The sequence below is a fragment of the Thermochaetoides thermophila genome (assembly GCF_000221225.1).
Source record: "Thermochaetoides thermophila DSM 1495 unplaced genomic scaffold scf7180000011821, whole genome shotgun sequence".
Taxonomy (NCBI): domain Eukaryota; kingdom Fungi; phylum Ascomycota; class Sordariomycetes; order Sordariales; family Chaetomiaceae; genus Thermochaetoides; species Thermochaetoides thermophila.
In genome coordinates this window covers 712,215-732,197 of record NW_006383037.1, presented here as the reverse complement: position 1 = coordinate 732,197, position 19,983 = coordinate 712,215, and the positions used below count along the sequence as shown (strand labels likewise).

Here is a 19,983-nt window from a genome sequence, read left to right as displayed (position 1 = left end):
TGTATTACTATGGGGTAATGTAAGTTTACATGCTCTTTTCAGGGGGTTTCCACCGATCAGGTGCATGCCGAGTACGTAATGCGGTGCCGGATTGTAAGGGGCGCGATGAAAGTAAACAGTCTTGGCATTCGCACTAGTAACGGCCGATAGGCAGGAACACGTGATCAAACCAATCAACAGTTCCCACACCAGCTTGCAATATCTTATCGATAAGGAACCCTGTCTGGAATTTCTTTGCGCATTACATCGCATTGGAAAAGCGGCTGGCGCAACAGCTAGGAGTCTCCAGACAAGACTACTGTCGTAAAGATGCTCCGTCAAATGTACGCTCTGATCCAATTCTGGTTTCCTCCACATGATTGACCATTATCTGACGATTCTGGACACAGAAAACCCCGGAATGCGCGCTCCAAGCGCGCGCTCGAGAAGCGGGCACCGAAGATCGTCGAGAATCCCAAGACTTGTCTGTTCCTCCGCGGCACCACTTGCAGTCAGATTGTATGGTCCCCAATGGCATCACACCATATCGATACTTTGAAGTTTTAGCTAACTCTACGGTTTTTTTTAGACCCAAGATGCCATGAACGACCTGTATGCTATGCGGCAGGTGCATGCGAAGCGCTTCCACAAGAAAAATGCAATCCACCCATTCGAGGACGCCACTTCGCTGTGCTTCTTTTCCGAGAAGAACGACTGCAGTTTGATGGTCTTTGGCAGCAGCAATAAGAAGCGGCCACATACTCTGACGTTTGTGCGTATGTTTGATTATAAGGTTCTGGACATGCTGGAGTTCTATCTCGACCCCGACACGTATCGGAGCATATCCCAATTCAAAACCAGCAAGATCCCGATCGGGATGCGCCCGATGATGGTATTCGCGGGAACTGCATTGTATGGCTCCCCTTCAAGACTTCCCGAACTCTAGCACTCCTCGTTAACCGGATGTCCCTAGTGAATCCCCCGTACCGAACGCCTTTACCATGGCCAAGTCCATGCTAATCGATTTCTTCCGCGGCGAGCCCTCCGACAAGATTGACGTGGAAGGCCTGCGCTTCGTCGTCGTCGTCACAGCCGATGAGCCCACATCCTCGACCTCGACCAACAATGACGGCGAGAACCCGGCCCCTCTCCCGGGAATGACCGACCCCCGAAGCATTGACCCCTCCCAAAAACCGATCCTGCGCCTGCGCGTCTACGGCATCCGCACCAAGCGCTCGGGGACTCGTCTGCCGCGCGTGGAGGTCGAGGAGCACGGTCCGCGGATGGACTTCCGCCTGGGCCGGATGCGCGAGCCCGATCCGGCCATGCTCAAGGAGGCCATGAAGAAAGCCAAAACGCCGCAGGAGGAGCGGACCAAGAAGAACATCTCGATGGATTTGCTGGGCGACAAGATTGGTCGTATCCATATGGGCAAGACCGATCTGAGCAAGCTGCAGACGAGGAAAATGAAGGGTTTGAAGAGAGGGAGGGATGAGGATGAGGGCGGTGAAGATGATAGAACGGACGTCGTGGAAGCTGGAAGCGGGGAGAAGAAGAAAAAGAAGAAGGTCAAGGGTTGAGGGGGAAGTGATGTCCAAAGTAATTAGATTGATGTCCTTTATTTGTGGAGTAAGAGGCGTTCTTTGGGGGATGTTATCTTTACTTCAGATAATGAAAATGGCGTCATTTGCTGGTTGGATTTTGATTTGTTATTCCTCTCTTTGGATGGATAACTCACTGCGTTTGCGTGCCCTTTGTATTAAAACTATATACACTCCCTAATCTCCGTTTTGGAGACTGCCATCGAACATCCGGGGTTATTACCATTACCCTCCCATAACTTGTGTTCCGAGTATTCACACATATCAGTATCTGTAGTATCCGTCAAAAGTTCAGATCTTCTTCAGCCCTCTGGATTCTCCATTCCTATATAATCTACTATTGGCGGGAAACTCTGCAAGGCGCTGCTCATCTGGCTCAACAGCTCAATATGCCTCACATAACCACCATGTTGTGCCTGCCCTCTCGCCAAGGCCTGCTCCTCTGCATACCAATCGGCTCCCCATATCTCAGGAGGGATCACGACACCTCCCGGAGGAGAATCGGGGGTAGGCTGAGACCCAGGTGGCGGCTCCCACAATGCGATTCTCATGGCCCATTCGAGATGAGGCCACCATGTGCGATATGCATCTGGCCCAAAATAATCACTGTTGAACAGGGAAACCACTCCGAGAACCTCGCGGCGGGCCATGCCCTGTAACCACCAAACGGAGTCAAGGGACTTGAGCAGGGCGAAGAAACAAGCCAGGATGGCAAGTGCACGCGGACGGCGTTCTTCAAGCAATTCGATGTAGCGACGAGAGACAGTAGCTGGGAAGGCAAGAGGGGCGCCCTTATGTGGGATCTTGTGAGCCCAATTAAGGACAGCTACAGCGTGCTGGTACGCTTGACGAGTTGAGGCAATGAGTTCGGGGGTGGGGGTCGGCGTTTGCGTGGTGGGTGTTGTGGTTGTTGGTCGTTTGTGGAATCTGTGTTCGCAGAGGAGTATTCGGAGGCCATGGCCGCAAGTTCTTCTTCCATACCTTCAAGCAGGTGACCGAAAAAGGTCTCGGGACCAGTGCGGAAGTCAAGTTGAAGCGCTGCCTGCGAGTTGATAACCTGGGTTACAACGGGGCTGACACGCAGATATTGCCACGAGGCAGCAGTGATGGCCTTAACGCCTTGGAATGAATGGAACCAGGAGAACGGGATTGTATAACATCCCGATGGGCCCCGCTTGTCGCTCTCTTCCGAACCAACCTGTGGCTCATCCTTACTGAAGACACGGGTGGCGGTAGACTGAAAGGCTATCAGAGCAGCAGTCAAGAAAAGAGCTTCGGCATTGGTATGGTCAATGCCCTTAGTGAGGGCCGCGCTGTACTCGGAAAGAGAGGCAGCCATATAAGCGTGAGATGCGCGGACCATCTCCTTGTCATCCGGCCGCATGCTCCGGAGATGGAGAGCAGCCACGGCAAGGATGGCATCCGCAAGATGTTGGGACCCAGAGAAGGCGAGGTTCGGGACTGTTATCTTCCATATGTCCTCGGTCACTGGGGCCGTAAAAGTGAAGGTCTTGCAGGTCATGGCGGTGTAATGATGCATCAGCCGGAGCTCAAGAAGACGCTGGCCCGGAGGAGTAGTCTGTGATAACGCTGGTGTTGGTGGCGGACGGCACAGGGGAGTGGCAGTGCTGCGGGCCGAGCTCGGCCCGGCGGCGGGAGATGCATAACCAGACGCTGCCGAAGGCGTGGATGGGGACTGAGAGGCGGCTTGAGCAGCCTGGAGTTCGGCCAGGACCTCTGGATACTCAAAGTCACATTTGACGCCATGCTTCACGCAATTACCACATCGTGGATGGACCTCATCGCACTGTCACCGAGATGCGGTCAGCATGTCGGAATGAATCCGAGGGCCATGGCTTGATGGCTCGAAGACAAGGTGCACACCTTGATCTTGCGCGTCTTGCAGCGCCGGCAACCGGTCCTGGACTTCTTGTGGGAACGACGCGGTGGCATGCTCTGCTTGTACGGCTGTGGTTCTTCAGTATGTCGCCGACACCTGGACTTGGGGAGAGTGGTAAGGTTGGCGTGGTGTTGGGTCGTCTAGCGCTGTCTGCCGTCTGCCGTATGCGCTGGGACGGGAACATGCAACCCGCGGTGTGGAATCACGCAGTCGGGGTCAGTGGCTTGTATGATACCGTGCGGCTCTCTCAGGCGGCCTGGTGCACTCCTGATGCTCTGCTTTCCTTTCCATGCTCGTTGCGCCGCGAAACAGGCACAATTGAGGGTCAATTGCCGGGCACGCAGTGTATCGGCAGCTTGCGTCGTTGAAGGAAGGCGGCGTCTGCTCAGGGGAATGGATATGATTGATTCACGAGTAGACAGAGAAAAAAGGAAGGTTGCGTTCGTGCCTGCGTCCACACAGGTTGTGCTCTGCTTGGTGCTTGGATCCCTCTTTCTCGCCGGGCACCTCAGCCAGGACAGTCAGGAGCTGGCCCAGTCAGCGAACTTGAATTCTGACTGGACCCTCCCATAGCCTTGCCCCAGCTCTTGGCAGGTCTCGGGGCGCTGTGGATGCCGTCCCGGTGAGGTTCCGCTAGAGGGGAGCCAATTAGAGGACGTTGTCGATTGGATGGAACCACTGAAAGCGGGCAACGACACCACGCTGGCACACAGTGAGCATGTGCTAGAATGGATGCAAACAAATGTTTTTAAGTTACTGTTTGGGAATTGTGTATTGCGTATTTTACACAAGCATAGGAAGCCCAAACCTGTCTCCATAGAGAGACAAAAGGGGATCTGGGAGTGAACCTTGCGAGAAGACCACTCAAAAAGGGGAACTTGGACCGAAAAGAAGCCAAAACTGGAGCCCTGGAACGGAAACACAGAGATTGTCTCGCATAGGGGTTGATAGGTGAGTGGGCTGACGTATTACCAGATGCGGCCGTGTTGAAAAATTGAACCCAAAAATTACCGGGGAGAACGATCTCCGGCGCCGCAGAGTGGATCGCCGATCGCCGATAGTGTTGTCGGCGATGACCCCGGCCGTAAGCAGCTTGAACATGGGCTGGCATCGGAACCTTCGGAGAGGGGAACATTAGGAGCTGGGCATTCGACGATCTGAACTGTCGGAGAAAGGTGTATGAAGATCTCATCTCCCGTTTTCACACTAGACTTGTACCTATCATATCCAACCGAATGTCGCATCCATCTGGGTCCGCGCCGTCAACGATGCGAACTCATCACTGTTATCATGGTCGGCAGGTCAGCGACCCCTCTCCGGGTCACTTTCGTGTATTACAGATGGATTGTTCTTGCTCATCTGCACCCCGCGCGGCACATTTTCTGTTAGCGAGAGTCCGCGGGTGGTTCGATCCGGCGTCCCAACATCTCCCGAGACAGAACGAAGACCGGCGCCCTGTTGTGGACTCGCATTTGTTTGGCGGGGTTACGCGGCCTGATTTTAGGTTCTTGGCCTGTAACTTACTAGGTGCTGTGTAGGGCGCACATTTTGAGTTTGTCAGCATCCCCGCTGAATCCAGCCGATTGGGAGCACAGTCCTGCTGCGCTTCGTTGACACTCAAGGACACCATGATGCAAGCGGCATGTGCGCCCAAACATGGCAGGTCCCCTGCCTAGCATTGCAAACTTTCCTTGGCCCTGCTACCATTGAGTCTACTCTCAGGGATCCATCGCTGTCCGGGCATGGCCGGAGAAGCGCGGCTTACAACGGCCTCCAAATATGAATAATCAAGGCATGCCATGGCGAAGTAGGGGCCGTTTTCTGTGTTCAATGGACTTGGTTCTCATCCAAGCCATGGCTTCCGGAGTTCGGACGCATGAAGGTAGGCAGTGGTAACACAAGGCCAACGAAGACAGCAGGATTGCTGCAGCGCTACTGCGAACGCATGGCAGACGGGCCGGTGTCGCTCTTCCGGCTGCAGCCACGGGGCCATGGGATCATGGACTGCTCACCTCTGTCCGGTCGGAGGTTAAGAAGTGTAGAAAGTTAACTAACAAAAATGAACTGTAACCTAGCGCCCCGACTGGCCGGCAGCAAAAACACTGCCATGTCATGATGGGCAAAGGTGTGTCGGTGTCGACGTAGATGGTGGCTGGTTGGCTGGACGGCTATCGGCGACTCGGCGGCCGTTGCTGACCTTTGAATCGTGGATGGGATTGGCGCTGGGCGCAGCCCTCGGGCGTCGATTTCAAATCATTCTTGCTGAGCAATCAACGAAGGAGTAGCCAGAACAGAGCAGAGCAGAGCAAAATAGTCCACACATGGAGCGGTCATCTTAATCCGATTTTAGGGGCCGCGGTAGACCGGACGCTCGGCATCTGGGTCCCTGACGCCCTGGGGCGAGATCCAACTGGACGCAAGCGATTAACAGAGCAACGGACATGCCGTCCCTACATCGACGTACATCTCACTTAACCCTGGCGGTGATGGATCAGATCCGCAAATCCACTTGGTGCTGGGCTGTTCGGGCTGGGCTGCAGCAGCGCAGCAAAAATTGATGAAGCGCAAGGAAAAATCCATCACGCCGAATGGTCAGCGGCGCGGCCTTAAAAGCTGGCCCGGCGCATGTGGCCACCTGTTCTCGAGACTTTCCCCATCGATCCGTTTCATCGTTTTCATGGCCATGTGGTAGTGTAGCGGAGACAAAGAGTCAGCGCCATCTGAAGTACGGCCGTTTTGCATCCGCGGATTGCACCATCGTTGGCAAATTTCGCACAATCAAGGGACTGGAACCCTGCTGCACCATCCCGCCTTTTTTTAAAATTCAAAACCCCCCCCCCACACCGCAGCCATTGGCGACCGTTGGACCGTTGGAATCCAGAAAAAAAAAATCCGCCCCAGATCGCCCAGAGCAGATCGCAGATCTTCCAGGTCGTCAATTGACAGCTGACCAATTGACCAAACAGAACCCAGAGCCCACTGCTGCTGGTGTTGCTGCTGTGCTGCTACCGCTTCTGCCAGCTGCCCAACGCCCCCCGTCGTCGCCCACCGACGCCCACACACCTGCGCCTGCAGCCCACGTTGCCCTGCAACAGGCTTAAAACTTCATAAATCAAATTCTTACACAATCTATAATTCCGTTTTACGGGCTCCGAAGAATGACCGCCCACACCGACCATCCCATCACGACGCCGCCGCGGGTCCCGTCGCCCGTTCAGGGCTTTGGCACGCTGGCCGTGCATGCGGGGTCCCCCCACGATCCCGTCACCGGCGCCGTCATCGAGCCCATCTCTCTGTCTACCACCTTCGCCCAGACTGCGGTCGGCCGCCCCGTAGGCGAGTACGAGTACAGCCGCAGCAGCAACCCCAACCGCGCCAACTTCGAGCGCATGGTTGCGGCTCTCGAGCACGCCAAGTACGCCCTGGCCTTCTCTTCCGGCAGCGCCACGACTGCTGTTATCTTGCAGTCCCTGGCTGCCGGCTCCCACGTCATCTCCGTCTCCGACGTCTACGGCGGCACCCATCGCTACTTCACCCAGGTGGCCAAGGCCCACGGCGTGCGTGTTACGTTCACCCCCGAGATTGAGGTCGATATTCGCGACCACATCAATGAAAACACCAAGCTGGTCTGGATTGAGACTCCTTCGAACCCGACCCTGCGCCTGGTCGACATCCGTGCCGTTGCCACCCAGGCTCATGAGCACGGCATCCTGGTCGTCGTCGATAACACCTTCCTGAGCCCCTACGTCCAGAACCCTCTCGACCATGGCGCCGACATCGTCGTCCACTCCGTCACCAAATACATTAACGGGCACTCCGACGTGGTGATGGGCGTGGCGGCTTTCAACAGCGACGAACTGTACAAGCGCCTCTCCTTCCTCCAGAACGCCATCGGTGCCGTCCCCTCGGCCTTCGACTGCTGGCTCGCCCACCGCGGTGCCAAGACCCTTCACCTGCGCGCTCGCGAGGCCACCCGCAACGCCACGGCCGTCGCCCACGCCCTGGAAGCCTCTCCCTACGTCATTGCCGTCAACTACCCAGGTCTGGACTCGCATCCGCACCGGGCGATTGCCAAGAAGCAGCACCGCGACGGCATGGGCGGCGGCATGCTCTCGTTCCGCATCAAAGGCGGCCACGCCGCGGCGGAGCGCTTCTGCCAGCTGACCAAGATCTTCACGCTGGCCGAGTCACTGGGCGGCGTCGAGTCGCTCGTCGAGGTCCCCTCGGCCATGACCCACGCCGGCATTCCGCGCGACCAGCGTGAGGCTGTTGGTGTTTATGATGACCTTGTGCGCATCAGCTGCGGTGTTGAAGACGCCGAGGACCTCAAGAAGGATGTCCTCCAGGCTTTGGAGAGGGCTGTGGCTGAGGCTGAGGCGAAGAATGGTGTTGCCAATGGGACAAACGGGACGAACGGGCTTTGAAGAGGGAAGAGCGGTTGGATGGCTAGAAAGAGGGTAGTTTTGTGTTGCTCGTTTTTCCTTTCTCTTTGCAGCGGTAATGGCGTACATAAAAAAAAGCACAAAGGGACTTGCTTGATGATGATATGTGATTTTTCTTTTGGGGGGTGGGGGGGGGAGGTGGTGTGGGGAACGATACCGCTCTACTACTACTATTATGAAGTAGATGGGCATGCATGGCGCAAACTTGAATTTTCATTTTCATGATGACCACTGGGTCCCCCACTTCTTCGGCCTGAATTGGGGATGTACTTTATGCAATAGAGAAGGGAGAACGGAATTCCGTCAATGCCTTATAAAGGCCCATGTGATTCTATAGATGTTCTATTCAACATGTACTGGGTTGTGTTTGACCACTTTCCTTCCGAGACACTAACATCAGGAAGTGGGATCTGGAGAGCTGGTGTTACAGAGTATGCTTCAATGTAATGACAACTGAGTAAGATTCAATTTAATAATGACCAGTATCTCGCTTTGTGGTCAATCAGAACATGGTGAACCTACGGATGTGTATTCTATAAGAGTGATCGACTGCCTTAACGAGATCTACGAAAAGGGGCATGATGAGAAGCAAGACAGAACGGAAATCAATGGGAATCGAAGATATAATTCTGGATGATCAAGTTCGTAAATGATACTACGCGCGTACTGTTGCAAGGCAGTTACATCGTCCTCATGATCAGGCAGCACATCAACAAATCATTGCCAACCATCTTGTTGCCACCTGCCGTTCCCTCACAGGCTGACCATTCAACCCCCCCGTCACCTTCCGAAGTAAGCAAGAATTGTTGCCTGAATGCCTGATCCAATCTGGAGGAGTGATCTTAAGGTACCACTACTTCTTGGATATGAGCATGTCGTCTTACCTAGTACAAGAGCAACGAATCAGAGGCAAGCTACCTAGCTGGGTGAGAAAGCTTCCCACACACAACGACAGTTATCAGCATCGGGTACCAAGCATTGTGAGACTAACAATGGACCATTCCGTTGAGTGACTAGGTTAGGAAACATTTGAAAGAGACTATAGCCGGCACAACTAGAGTACAGCATACTCACACCATCTCATGGACCAAGTGGGTGACGACTCAAAACAATCATTAGCAATACTAATCAGTAGGAACTGAAGATATGTTGTGTACGTCGAGTCAACAATCCAAGAAATTGTCCCGCTCTAGCGTTGGAATTAAGATTAACCCAAAATCCACCCTTCCATAAAGGACCGACCGTAGAAGTGATTTGTCGATAGGAGGAAACAAGAGGAATGCAAGCCCATGAGATAGACTTCGTTTGCTCTCCCTTTCGTATTTTTGTTTCCCTTTGTAAGCTGACCAGAGAAAACCAAAACCGAACCAAACCGGAACCTAACCCAACCCAGAGTCATGCCCGATAACCAGTGCCATAGGAGATAATGATATACACATACGAGAGGTATATGACAGGATATCCTGATATGTACGTCTTTAAGCCAAGAGAGATGTCAAAGGAATGATGTGTCCCGTAGATTGGCATGAAAATGACAGATTGAGAGATTGGTGGTCGGGGGTATCCGTCAGAATGGCATTGCAAGAAAAAAAAAAGTATCCAATGCGTCGATGTGGATGAATGTGGAGATCCTGAGGTCATAAGAAGAGGTGAAGGAATGTCGGGAAAAGAAGATATGATAAAACACGGGGAAATGAGAACGGGTCGTGAGATTAGCACCTCCTTTGAAAGCCCAGCCCCTCGACTCCAAGCACCGGGACCTCGACGTCCGCCAGCCCCAGGATACCCTCGTCACGGCGACGCTCAATGAAGCTGTTGCACTCCGTTACGACAACGGCCCACTCAGCCAAGGCACGTCCGCAGTACACAGCACCCTGAGCGTAGGGGCCCGTAGGTTTCTCCGCGCGAACAGCAGGAGGGGCGGGGGCCTGCTGCTGTTGCGGCGGCCAGCCGCTCATATGCCCATACCCATACTCACTGTCACTGCTGCAGCTCGTGCGTCGGCGGTTAGGAGGCCTGGTAGGGTCGGCGTCCAACGACAAACGGCGCGGCGAAGCGCCAACGGCATCGCCGCCGAAGCGGATGTGCGGAACCGTCCTGTTCAGCGATAGACTTCTCACGTTGTCCTGATACTCACGGCTGGGCGGAGCACGAGTCGCGCTGAAGGAGATCCGACGCCCCCGACGACCGTCATCCTCGTCATCAGTCAGCGGGCGAGCGTTCCGCGCCTCGCTGATGAGACCGGTGTGGAGCTGGCCACTGACACGACGGGTCTCTGGAGGCAGGCCGGGGGAAATCAGAGGGGGGGTGTCGCTTTGGAAGAGGAACAGATCTGTGTAATTGGTAGGCATATTCATGTTGGCGGAGATGCCGGTCAAGCGAGCCGTCACTCGAGCTTGTGCGGGTCCAGGGAGACGAGGTCGAGTCAAGATGCGGTCGCGGGTTGGTGGGAAGGGGACCCAAACACCAGGTTGAAGCTCGAAAAGGGTGAGGATGAAACGGAAAACGTCGGTCGTGGTGTCGTAGGTCATTGTAGAGCTCGCTGAGCAGAAGGACTCCGTCGAGTTCCTGATGACAGGAGAGTGCTTGGGTGGAACAGGAGGTGCTCCTCCTCGAGCTGCCAACCTGGCTGCGTCGCTGTCGCGTTGAGCTTGCTGCAGCCCTTCTCTAAAGGCCCGATGATCTTCCCATGCCTGGCTCTCACTCGTGGAGTTGAATGGGATAACTTTCCCAAGAAGCGACCATCTCTTCTTGAAAGAAGAGCTGCCCTCCGCCTGGCCGTTGCCGGCAGCCAGTCTGTCACTGCCGGTGGGAGAAATGGGTTCCAGATCTGCTAGGGGATCGGTACCGACGAGGGAATTTGAAAACGAATCAAAGCCGACTCGCATCGGGTGTTGCTGCTGCTGGGGAAGACGCATAATGACGAATCTCTTCCCAGGGGCTGGATAGCAAGGAGCCGTGGACGGCTGCATCTTGCCGGTCATCTCGGCATCCTGCTTCAACCAGAGATAATGAGACCAAACGGTCTTCAGCCGCTGGGACGCAACGAGATAGATTTTGCTGTCAACAGTCAGCTCACATTCTTAGACTCGGCACTCGTGAAGAAACTTACGTATCCAACTCGTTCACCTTTCCGTTGTCTCTGCATATTCTCCAGCACAACAGGCGCATATAGTAGGCGCGAACCATTGGGCACCAATGATTGAAAAATTTCGCAAACACATCCTCAGTCAACAACCATTCTAGGCAAAGCTTCTCCTTCCGCGCTGGGTCGGCAGCGAGGGCGTCCCAGACAGCAAATAAGAACGAGAGGATACGAATCTCGGACATGGTATTGTTCGAGTCCATGATCATCTTCGCAACGTCGAACCAAAACGGCCAGTCGATGAATTTGATAGCGTTATTGTTGACCGTTGTCTGGAAAGCATGAAGTGTGATCAAGGCCTGCTCGAGCAAGTCACAGAGCACAAAACACGCAGCATGTTCGAACTTCGGCGTCCGCTTAGTCGCAGCCTTAGTGATGGCCACGAAAGCTTCAGCGAACGTATGTTTGATCTCCGCAGGAACGTCACTGGTATCTTGCTCGCCACGCAGCATGTGTTTAAGCATAATAATCAGGCGATGTTCGCTCATTCCTGCCACCACATTGCTCGGAAGCTCGGGTGCAGGGAGAAGGGCAGCGTCAGCGCCATGGGCACCCTCTGAGATGGGGGGCCCCAACATGGGGTCAGAGGAGAGCTGGCCATGGATAGCACTATCCAAGATGGATAGGAGTTGAGCATGGACCAGGACGAACGCCGGAGAGCGCGCCTTCTCAACGAGGGGCAGGCCCTTAAGCATGAAGTCTTGGCCCAAGAGGTAGAAATGCTTGCAGAATACATAGAAGAGATCTGTGTCTGCACCGCGCCAACGAGAAACCCAGGGACCATGCCACTGAATTTTGGCAAGAGGTAGAGGGAGCTTGGCCGCAACGCGGAGCCGGTCCGCGAGGGTCTTGACTGACGACCAGCCAAGCTTGTGCAGATGAGGCGGGAACAAGGCCACAATGTCTTCACTTTCGCCCTTGTTCCGTCTCGGCAGGCCGAACTCATCAGCAACCCGGCGCAAGACATCGGCATTGATGCCCCAGAGACGAACGAGGACATCGGCAACACCGGGGACGAAGAAGAAGGCATAGGCGCATGCCCTACCGCACCAGTTGATCAAGCTCAGCGGGGCGTGCTTCAAGGCCAACTTCTCCACAACCAGCGCCATCTGCGTCGTGAGGTTGGCGATGAACATCGTACGGATGTTGTGCTCGGCAGACTCGGCCATGAGGATCGAATCGACGTCGCTATCCGAACTTGACTGCGTAGCCGATCTTGCACGCACCCGCTCATCTGGGCAACGAGAAGCCAGGGGCTGCCAATAGCTAGTGCAGGCGCGCCATTCAGGCCGCATCATGATCATGCAGATTGCCTCGAGCAAGGTTGGCCTATCCACTCCAGCGACGGGCTGCAGGACAGGGAATGGGACGCCCAAGGCATCGACATTGGGGGCAAGACCAGGGGGAAGTTTTGAGTTATTGCCAGCCAGCATTGCCAAAAGAGCATTCCACCACCTGTTCAGAATGGCTGCTCTCCGGTCGACATCCTCGGCATTCAAGATCGAAAGGTCCGCGTTCGATGGATGGTAGGCCGTACTGCGCAGAAAGGGAAGCAACATGCTCCGGACGACGCCCATACGGAGGGATGTCGTGCTCTTTGCAGCGAATCTGGCAAACTCGAGATCGATCATGCGGAAAGTTGACCAAAGAGGGTCGCGAGAGGGCACAGTTACGGTCGTGTCAGCGGTAGACCGGGAGGAACGGGAGGCATTTTCGGAGGCCGAGCAGGCAGTTGCCGAGTCGGTGTCTAGGTCAGTATCAACCGAAGAAGCCCTTTGGAACGGCGTGCGGGTGTTTCCTGCGCCAAAACCATTCGGAGAGGCATTGCGTGTAGCAGTAGGCGAGGAAGAGGTTGTTGTGGCAGGAGAAGAGGATGTAGAGGAGATCGGGATGATCAAGCGCGAAGTCCGGCTTATCGCCTTAGAAGAAGGGTCGGAGCCCTTGGAAAACACGGTCTGGGGTTTCTGTCTCAATTTGGACAACAGAGCACTAGCCAGGTTGGAGGTGAGACTTTTAGATTCGGTCTTGGTCTTCAATGGCTCTGACTTCTCGAGAGACGAGTAACTGGAATTGGGCGTGCTTGTTGCAGGCGGCGGCAACCGTGCCCTTGAGAGCCAGGACTTCTTGGTGGGGCTAGCAGAAGACTCGGCAGGTTTTGAAGAGCTCTCTACGGGCTTCTCCGCCTTCTCCTCGCGCGATACGGCATTTTGTCTAAACAGTCTCTTGACGCGCGATGCTTCCTGGGCCGTAGGCTTGGCGCTGGAACTCGCCTTTGAGCTCGGCAACCACGAGATAGGGCGGTCGACCATTGAATTGGCCGTGCTGGGGCTTGGGTTGACGGCCGGCTTGAGACCAATTGGGACGGTCTCAGGTTGACGATGCTGAGGGAGGGCAGTAGCAGCAGGGCAGTTTGCTGCTCGCTTTGCGTCACTATCAGTCTTGCTCCTTTCCAGTTGCGCTCCAAACTTCTGGTCTGGCACAGCAGTGGCGGGTCTTTGGGCGAGAGTCTGTGGGGGAGCTCCAGACGTGACTTTTGTTGCACAGGGAGATGTAGCGATAGTAGGAGTAGGCTTAGGAGGGGGAGGGGGAGGAACGTCGAGGGTGCTCTGGGAGGGCGGTGTTGAAGTACTGGTATTAGCGAGGGTGGCAGAAGTGGTGGTATCGGCACTGGGGCTGGTGCTAAAGCTAAAGAAAGACTTGTCAAACTCGCTCAATAGATCGAACGACGGGATCTCGATGGCTGACAGGGCCGGGATGCTGGTGAGAGCGGATGAGGCGGAAGAGCGAGTGGCAGCAGTAGCAGTAGCAGCAGCAGCACTACTTGTGCTTGCATTCGGAGTTGCACCACCGACCGAGAGCAGACCCGGGGCAGAAGACGAGGGGTTATTGATGAACGAGGAGCGAACGTGTGTAACGACCGTTGCTGTTGCTGAGGTGGTATCGGCGGCCCGGGCGGGCACGGTAAGCGTTGGGCCAGTCATGGCATGGCTCATGGCATGGCTCATCGGGCTCATTGCATGGCTCATCGGCATGGCATGTCAGAGGTTGTCTGTATAGTAGCAGGCAGCAGGTAGCAGCTGAACGAGTGGAGCGGCACAGCGATCGGGAAGCCAAAACAAAGGCCACGCTCAACAACACTGCGCACGCGCAATTGCACACACAACACAACACACAGAGAAGCCCGGCGTTGTCTGCGGCAGTGGGACTCGTGGGCTCGTGGTCAGCGGTGGTTCGTCGGTCGGGTTTCCGATTGAGCCTGGTTGGGCGTTGAGCCGCTGAGCCAGAGAGCCGGTGAACGAGAGCCAGACAGGCGGAGCGCTGAAAGCGGGGAGCTGGCGATGCACCGATGCTGCAGACTATGGATGGAACGAATGGAAACCTGGAAGATGGATTGGAAGATTTTCACCTCACCGTCCCCAGAAGGTCCGAGTACCACAGTTCAAATCCAGTTGGAGGGCGATTGGCGAGGCACACTCTGCGGAGCCAAGACGACGGGATCGGGGTGTCCGCCGCGAGAACGTGAAAGCGTGGGACGCTGCACGCTCAAGTCGTCCAGTGGACCAAGCAGCAGACAGAACAGGTTGGCCCAGGTCACTGGCTCACTGCGCTCTGTGAACGCGACAGGGATTCCCAATTAGGCAACCAAGGGTGCTTGTGCTCCTGCTCCCTTTCGCTGATGCTGTTGCGGCTGGGGCACCGCGATTATTACGGGACACAACCAGGCTTGGGAATTTTTAAGATCGACGCGATGTGTGCCGGGGAGTCCTGCCCTGTGTTCCGGACGACGATGTTGCTGCTTGTGTTTTTGGTGCTGGCGATGATTCGGCACCCCGTCTGATCTGATCCGCGCTTCAAAGAGATCAGTTTCTCCGTGCTGCTATTCCAAGGTTCCGTTTGCGGCCCGAACGTCGTCGAGAATGCCAGTCGACTGTCGTTTGCGTCGATTGTGGTTGGGATTAAACTTTGACGGGGTGCCCGGCCGAGACAATCTAGGATACTGGAGCAACGGACGTCTAGCAGGACAGAAGAGCACCTGAGGCTCGAGCAGTATCGCAGATCTCAATCTCAAGAGACGCAGAGAAGACCAAATGAGGGGCTGAAAGGCTCTCGCGAACACGCATCACAGGGCAGCCTCGACTTTTCTACTGGGTTGCGTACACAAGCGTAGGCAATGGCATTCGAGGTTTCCCCCCCCCCCCCCAAAAAAAATCCTCTCCCAGGAAACCAAAGGACCATGGCCATCAAAATAGACCCGCATCGCCAAAAGGGTGTGGAGATTGACGACTCTCCTTTTTTGCAGCTCACGGGAATCTTAAGCGGGCGCAAAATTTGACCCCTGGTGTTCGGGCCCGCCTAGCGCGCGCTTTCCACAACAGCCCCTGCCACAATCGACGCTGACGTCGTTGACAGCATCCAGCCTGGGAATCACGCCGCCGGTCTTGATCTGTTTTGGGCTTCCTGCCGTGGCTTCGTGTGGCTCTCTGTCCGCAAACCTTAGAGGCCATCCCGCGAGTTGGGGCAACTGAGGCGCCTCAGCCCAACCATCTTTGTCCTGCAGCATGCAGCATCTCATCATGCCTCTGGATGGGGCACGGGCTCTCAGGGATGATGCATGGCATTGAAGCCTTGAAAACGGCATTGATGGACGCAATCTCGTCATGATGGGACGAACATCCCAAAGAACAACCCATCCCACATCCAGGAGCATCCTTTGATCTAACCAGAACCACGACGCGGGCTCGCGGGCGGTGAGAGCGGGGCCATCGTGGATCGGCATGTGCCCGCCAAGCTCAAGCACCCTTGTCACTCTGCTGGGCCTGCTGAACGGAAAACCGAGATCTGGTCGTCCAGGGTCTCATCACCGTGCCCACGTTGGTGACAAGAGCTTTTACACAAATCTGTGGCGCTGGCCGGGGCCACATACAGCCTGGCCAACCGACCTCCTGGCTGCAGAGCAACTCCTGAGGACCATTCATTACTCGTTACCTGGCCCTCTGTTGCAAGATAGGTGATGACAATGGACCTTGACGATTATGATAATGCGCACAGCAGCTGATGCTCGCCATTGAAAACTTTAATCATTCATTCCAGCAAGGAGAAACGGTCACCGATGGCGCGGGAAAGCCTCGAACTAGCATCCATTTCAAACGCACTATCTTAATCAGAAAAAATGCACGTCTTTTCCATTGCAAAGATAGCTGATTAGATGCCAAGCCAAAGATCCTGGTCGAGCTGAGTGCGGCATCTCCAGTGCGACACAACGCGAACGAAAAGGGTAGGACCCCTGCATCTGGACAAATCCACATCGAGAAGGCGGTCGCCCAGGGCTGAACATCGGAACAAGCATGGGCCGAAAACCCTCGCAAAACGGACCCGCGGCTGACCGCTTGTTGGGAGCGATTGTTCGTGCTAATTGCCGATGAGGCTGACGGTAACTCCACGGACTTGACTTAGAAGGATGTAAAACGAGAACAACTGCGATCCGCAATGATTACTTATAGGTGGGTAGAGACCCCGCTGATGTTGTTGGCCCCTCGCATCAGTGTTGCATTGTCTCTCAAGATCATGACGCAAAACTCTGATTTCGACGCCCAATGGGAGCTGGGCGATGTACCGACGGCGACGGCGATCAGGTAACCTCGAGCTGATCCAAGCAGCTGGAAAACGGCAACATCGGCTCTCCCAGGCTCCGGGTTTGGTTGACTGTGCCTTGTTACTTTGGTGTAACGTTGGCTGTTTAGTTTAGCGAAAATGTCACCCAAAAACCAGGAAGCTCAGGTCAGCTCCATTTCCACAATGCAACCCCATGACGCCGTAAACAGCATGACCACGTTGGTAACCATATGCTGATATTTTGGCGTGCTATGCTGCAGCTCATTGGGGCATCACTGCACAGCGACCCTCTTCGGGGCCTAATTGGTCGGTAGGCGGGGTTTGTTTTCCAAGCCCCTCCAAAGGCATCACTGCCAGCAAGCCTATGATCTTCAGTGGATCCTGCATCTGGCCAGCAGTCAGTGATGTGTTGGCAAGCATCACATTGGGAGCTAAGATTCAGCATCTTCCACACAATGCTTTGCAGCTTGCTTCAATGATTCACAGAGGCTGGTCTGTCTCTGACGTGACCTTGCACATTTCACTTTTGCCTCTCTCTTCGCGCCTCGTCATGATCATGCTATCGTTTAAAAATTTAACTCGCCTGTGTGTGTGTGAGACATGGTGACGGCTTTCAAGCATCCGATCCTGCAGCTCGCGACATTGAACCGAGGACGTGATCATCCCACAGATTTCTCCGCACCATCTCACAGCCCCTAAATGGAAACTCTTCAGTGAAGTGCATTGCACTCGTCTAATGTAATTCCATCAGCAGTCAAACCTTGCAAAAGCATACTGGCTGCCATGCCCAGAGCAGCATGGGTGAGTAAAGGACACCTCGATCCATCGGTGCCACGGCAGCATCTCCTGCATTAGTCTTCTCTGTAGAAGAACGAAGACTTTTTTTTTTTTTCACCGATGAACGGCGCTCAAACGGCGCAGGCTTTGCTCGTCTTTTGCAGGCTAGAAAGTGGGGCTCTCCCGGGCCCCTCCGAGCCCGGCCCGCTCTCTGCAACCGCCGATTCTCGTCCAGTGGGTAGGGGGCGGAAGACTGCGTTGCCAAGAGCCCCCTTGTCCCGCTCCCGTATCCCCGCGGGGAGATCCGCCGGTTGCCGGCTTCCGAGTGCCCTCAGAATGAGCAACTTGCTTTGTCATCAATGATGGATGAGATCGAGTTGAGCATCTCACAGCCTGATAATGCATTCAACCCCCAATCCGTACCAATAGACAATCCAGGAGTTTCATTCTGCGACAAAGCCACATTCAAGTCAAGCCCTGAATGATTAGGCAAGGTCCGGTGTTCCTCGGCTTTGAACAAGTCGGAAGCAAGCCGTGTTGGGTAGGTGTCGTGTGTGCGCTTACGTGTAAGATGGTGAGTTTTAGGGGTTGTCTCACTCTAATGTTGAGCTTGTTGGTGAATCCCTACAATGCAAACTGCCGTGTCCAGATATCTCAGCGCCCGATATAGGGCACTCAAAAGATACAGCTCCTATTCGGGAAGAGATAGGCAGTTTCCCATTTATGAATACGAGAGCCTTAAACAGTATTTCGCCATGCCGAAGTGCTACCCAATGAAGGCGTTGGTCACACGATGCACTGTGCCTCATTGGGTGTAACATGGACCTTCTGAAATATTCCTTCTGGAAGCTCTTCTTATCAAAATGGCTGATAACTACATCTATATGCTACCCCTCTCTTGTTGGTGACACAAAGGCGGCATTACTTCGTAGAAGTTCCGAGGACCAACAACCTGTCTATCTGCTACGATCCATCTACGGGCACAGCATCGGATCCAAGACAAACTCGAACTGAGAAGGGAGCATGAGCCACATGGCCATATATACACCTTCTTGGGGGGGTTAACCACTGTATTATCAGACGCACCTATACGAAGTAACATCCTTGGCAATGAGACAGATAGGCACAACACCTCCAAGTCATCTGGTAGCAGTGTTAGGGTGATATACATCCATAGGGTTGCAGCCAATGCAGCGATGTATCATTGATAAGGACGAGCACCGGAAAAATCCACGACGCCGCTAGGCTTTATCTCGGTTGACGGGAGCGGAATCGAGAGATGTTTGAATCTGTAGATGAGCATTACAACTTCATTCTCGGATAATGAAAGGGTACACGTCCATCAACGTTCAATATTCCGCTAACTATTGCCTAGCCACTACATATGAACTGTCATACTACGTCCACTAGAAGAAAACAAAACACACTCAACTACACAGAATTCCAGTCCCTTGCAACTCAATCCCTGAACTCCTCTACCCCATGGCTTGGACATCAAGATTCATATGTCGGCTTCTACATAGCCGACCAAAAAGAAGCCGACAACATTAGTCCCGTATAGAGTATGGAGCGTTTAAGGCAGAGCTGAGGCAATAGCACCAACGATGCTGGCGACAGGCGGGGCAATGCTGCCGGCCGCACTACCGCCGACAACGCCGCCGACAAGGTCGCTTAGGTCAAGGATACGGGTCACTCACATATTGGGGGGGCTGCTGGAGTTGCTGGAGAGGGACAACCAAAGCCTAAGTCATGGTCTCGGAGTCCGACGAAGTGGTCTCCATGAGTTTCTCTGTAGTGAATTGGTCAGTTAAGCTGCTTATGCAATAGAAAAGGAGAAAAAAACTAACCGATCGTGTCGACCTGACGGATGATCTTATTGACAATCTCTCGTAGAAGTGCATCTCCATGTCGCGAGACCCGATCTTGCACATCGGGCTGTGACCCATCTGGAAGACAATCTGCTGGCCCATCATGGACATCGTCATGTCCATGGATTTAGTGTCAGCATGAGTATGCATGTCCATTGGGCTCATCACCATCGAGACATCTCACATCTCTTTCTGTAGCCGCTGCTGTTCGGACATGGGGGCAGCGAGGGCAGTAGTGAAGAGGCAGGCGATCCCCCCCGGGGGGGAGGGGGTGAGGGGCAGGCCTTCATTTTGACTGCTCGAAGAGTACGATCATGCAAAGGGTATCTCTTAACAAAAGATTAGTAAGGACTTTGGGGTGCGAAGAGATTTATGACTTGATGAGTCGATGTCTAGAAGAGTTTGAGGCAGATGACACGAGTCGCCCGAATGAAGCTGGTTAGGGCTCATTGTCCTTATACTCATGTCTCCGGTGCTTCAACTTTGTCTCTTTATGTGGTGTGCTTGGAGAAGTCAGTGATACTCTCTTCTAGTTTACATGACGTAGAGGTATCTACGGCGCTATTTCTACCGCAGATCACTTGCAAATCGAGCTGACTATCCATCAGCTGAGGATCATTGGCATGAAGCCCATATCCTATAACTTCTGGAGGAATGT

The 19,983-nt window shown here is 54.4% G+C and overlaps 5 protein-coding genes across 5 annotated transcripts; 2 read left to right on the top strand and 3 right to left on the bottom strand.

Moving 5' to 3' along the window:
- Positions 1-309: 309 nt before the first annotated feature.
- CTHT_0061110 (uncharacterized protein) lies at positions 310-1,559 on the top strand (the record flags this gene model as incomplete). The annotated part of the gene is made up of 4 exons (XM_006696364.1): positions 310-323; positions 390-498; positions 569-891; positions 953-1,559. The coding sequence occupies 4 exons, from the start codon at positions 310-312 to the stop codon at positions 1,557-1,559; spliced, it is 1,053 nt and encodes a 350-aa protein (XP_006696427.1).
- Positions 1,560-1,882: 323 nt separating this feature from the next.
- Positions 1,883-3,533, bottom strand: CTHT_0061100 (putative transcription factor; the record flags this gene model as incomplete). The annotated part of the gene is made up of 3 exons (XM_006696363.1): positions 1,883-2,371; positions 2,431-3,387; positions 3,465-3,533. 3 exons carry the CDS (start codon positions 3,531-3,533, stop codon positions 1,883-1,885), a joined length of 1,515 nt encoding a protein of 504 aa, XP_006696426.1.
- Positions 3,534-6,638: 3,105 nt separating this feature from the next.
- On the top strand, positions 6,639-7,904 carry CTHT_0061090 (cystathionine gamma-lyase-like protein; the record flags this gene model as incomplete). The annotated part of the gene is made up of 1 exon (XM_006696362.1): positions 6,639-7,904. One exon carries the CDS (start codon positions 6,639-6,641, stop codon positions 7,902-7,904), a length of 1,266 nt encoding a protein of 421 aa, XP_006696425.1.
- Positions 7,905-9,634: 1,730 nt separating this feature from the next.
- Positions 9,635-14,099, bottom strand: CTHT_0061080 (uncharacterized protein; the record flags this gene model as incomplete). Its single annotated transcript, XM_006696361.1, has 2 exons — positions 9,635-10,982; positions 11,035-14,099. The coding sequence occupies 2 exons, from the start codon at positions 14,097-14,099 to the stop codon at positions 9,635-9,637; spliced, it is 4,413 nt and encodes a 1,470-aa protein (XP_006696424.1).
- Positions 14,100-19,199: 5,100 nt separating this feature from the next.
- Positions 19,200-19,615, bottom strand: CTHT_0061070 (uncharacterized protein; the record flags this gene model as incomplete). The annotated part of the gene is made up of 3 exons (XM_006696360.1): positions 19,200-19,246; positions 19,305-19,418; positions 19,510-19,615. The coding sequence occupies 3 exons, from the start codon at positions 19,613-19,615 to the stop codon at positions 19,200-19,202; spliced, it is 267 nt and encodes an 88-aa protein (XP_006696423.1).
- Between the last annotated feature and the right edge of the window lie 368 nt (positions 19,616-19,983).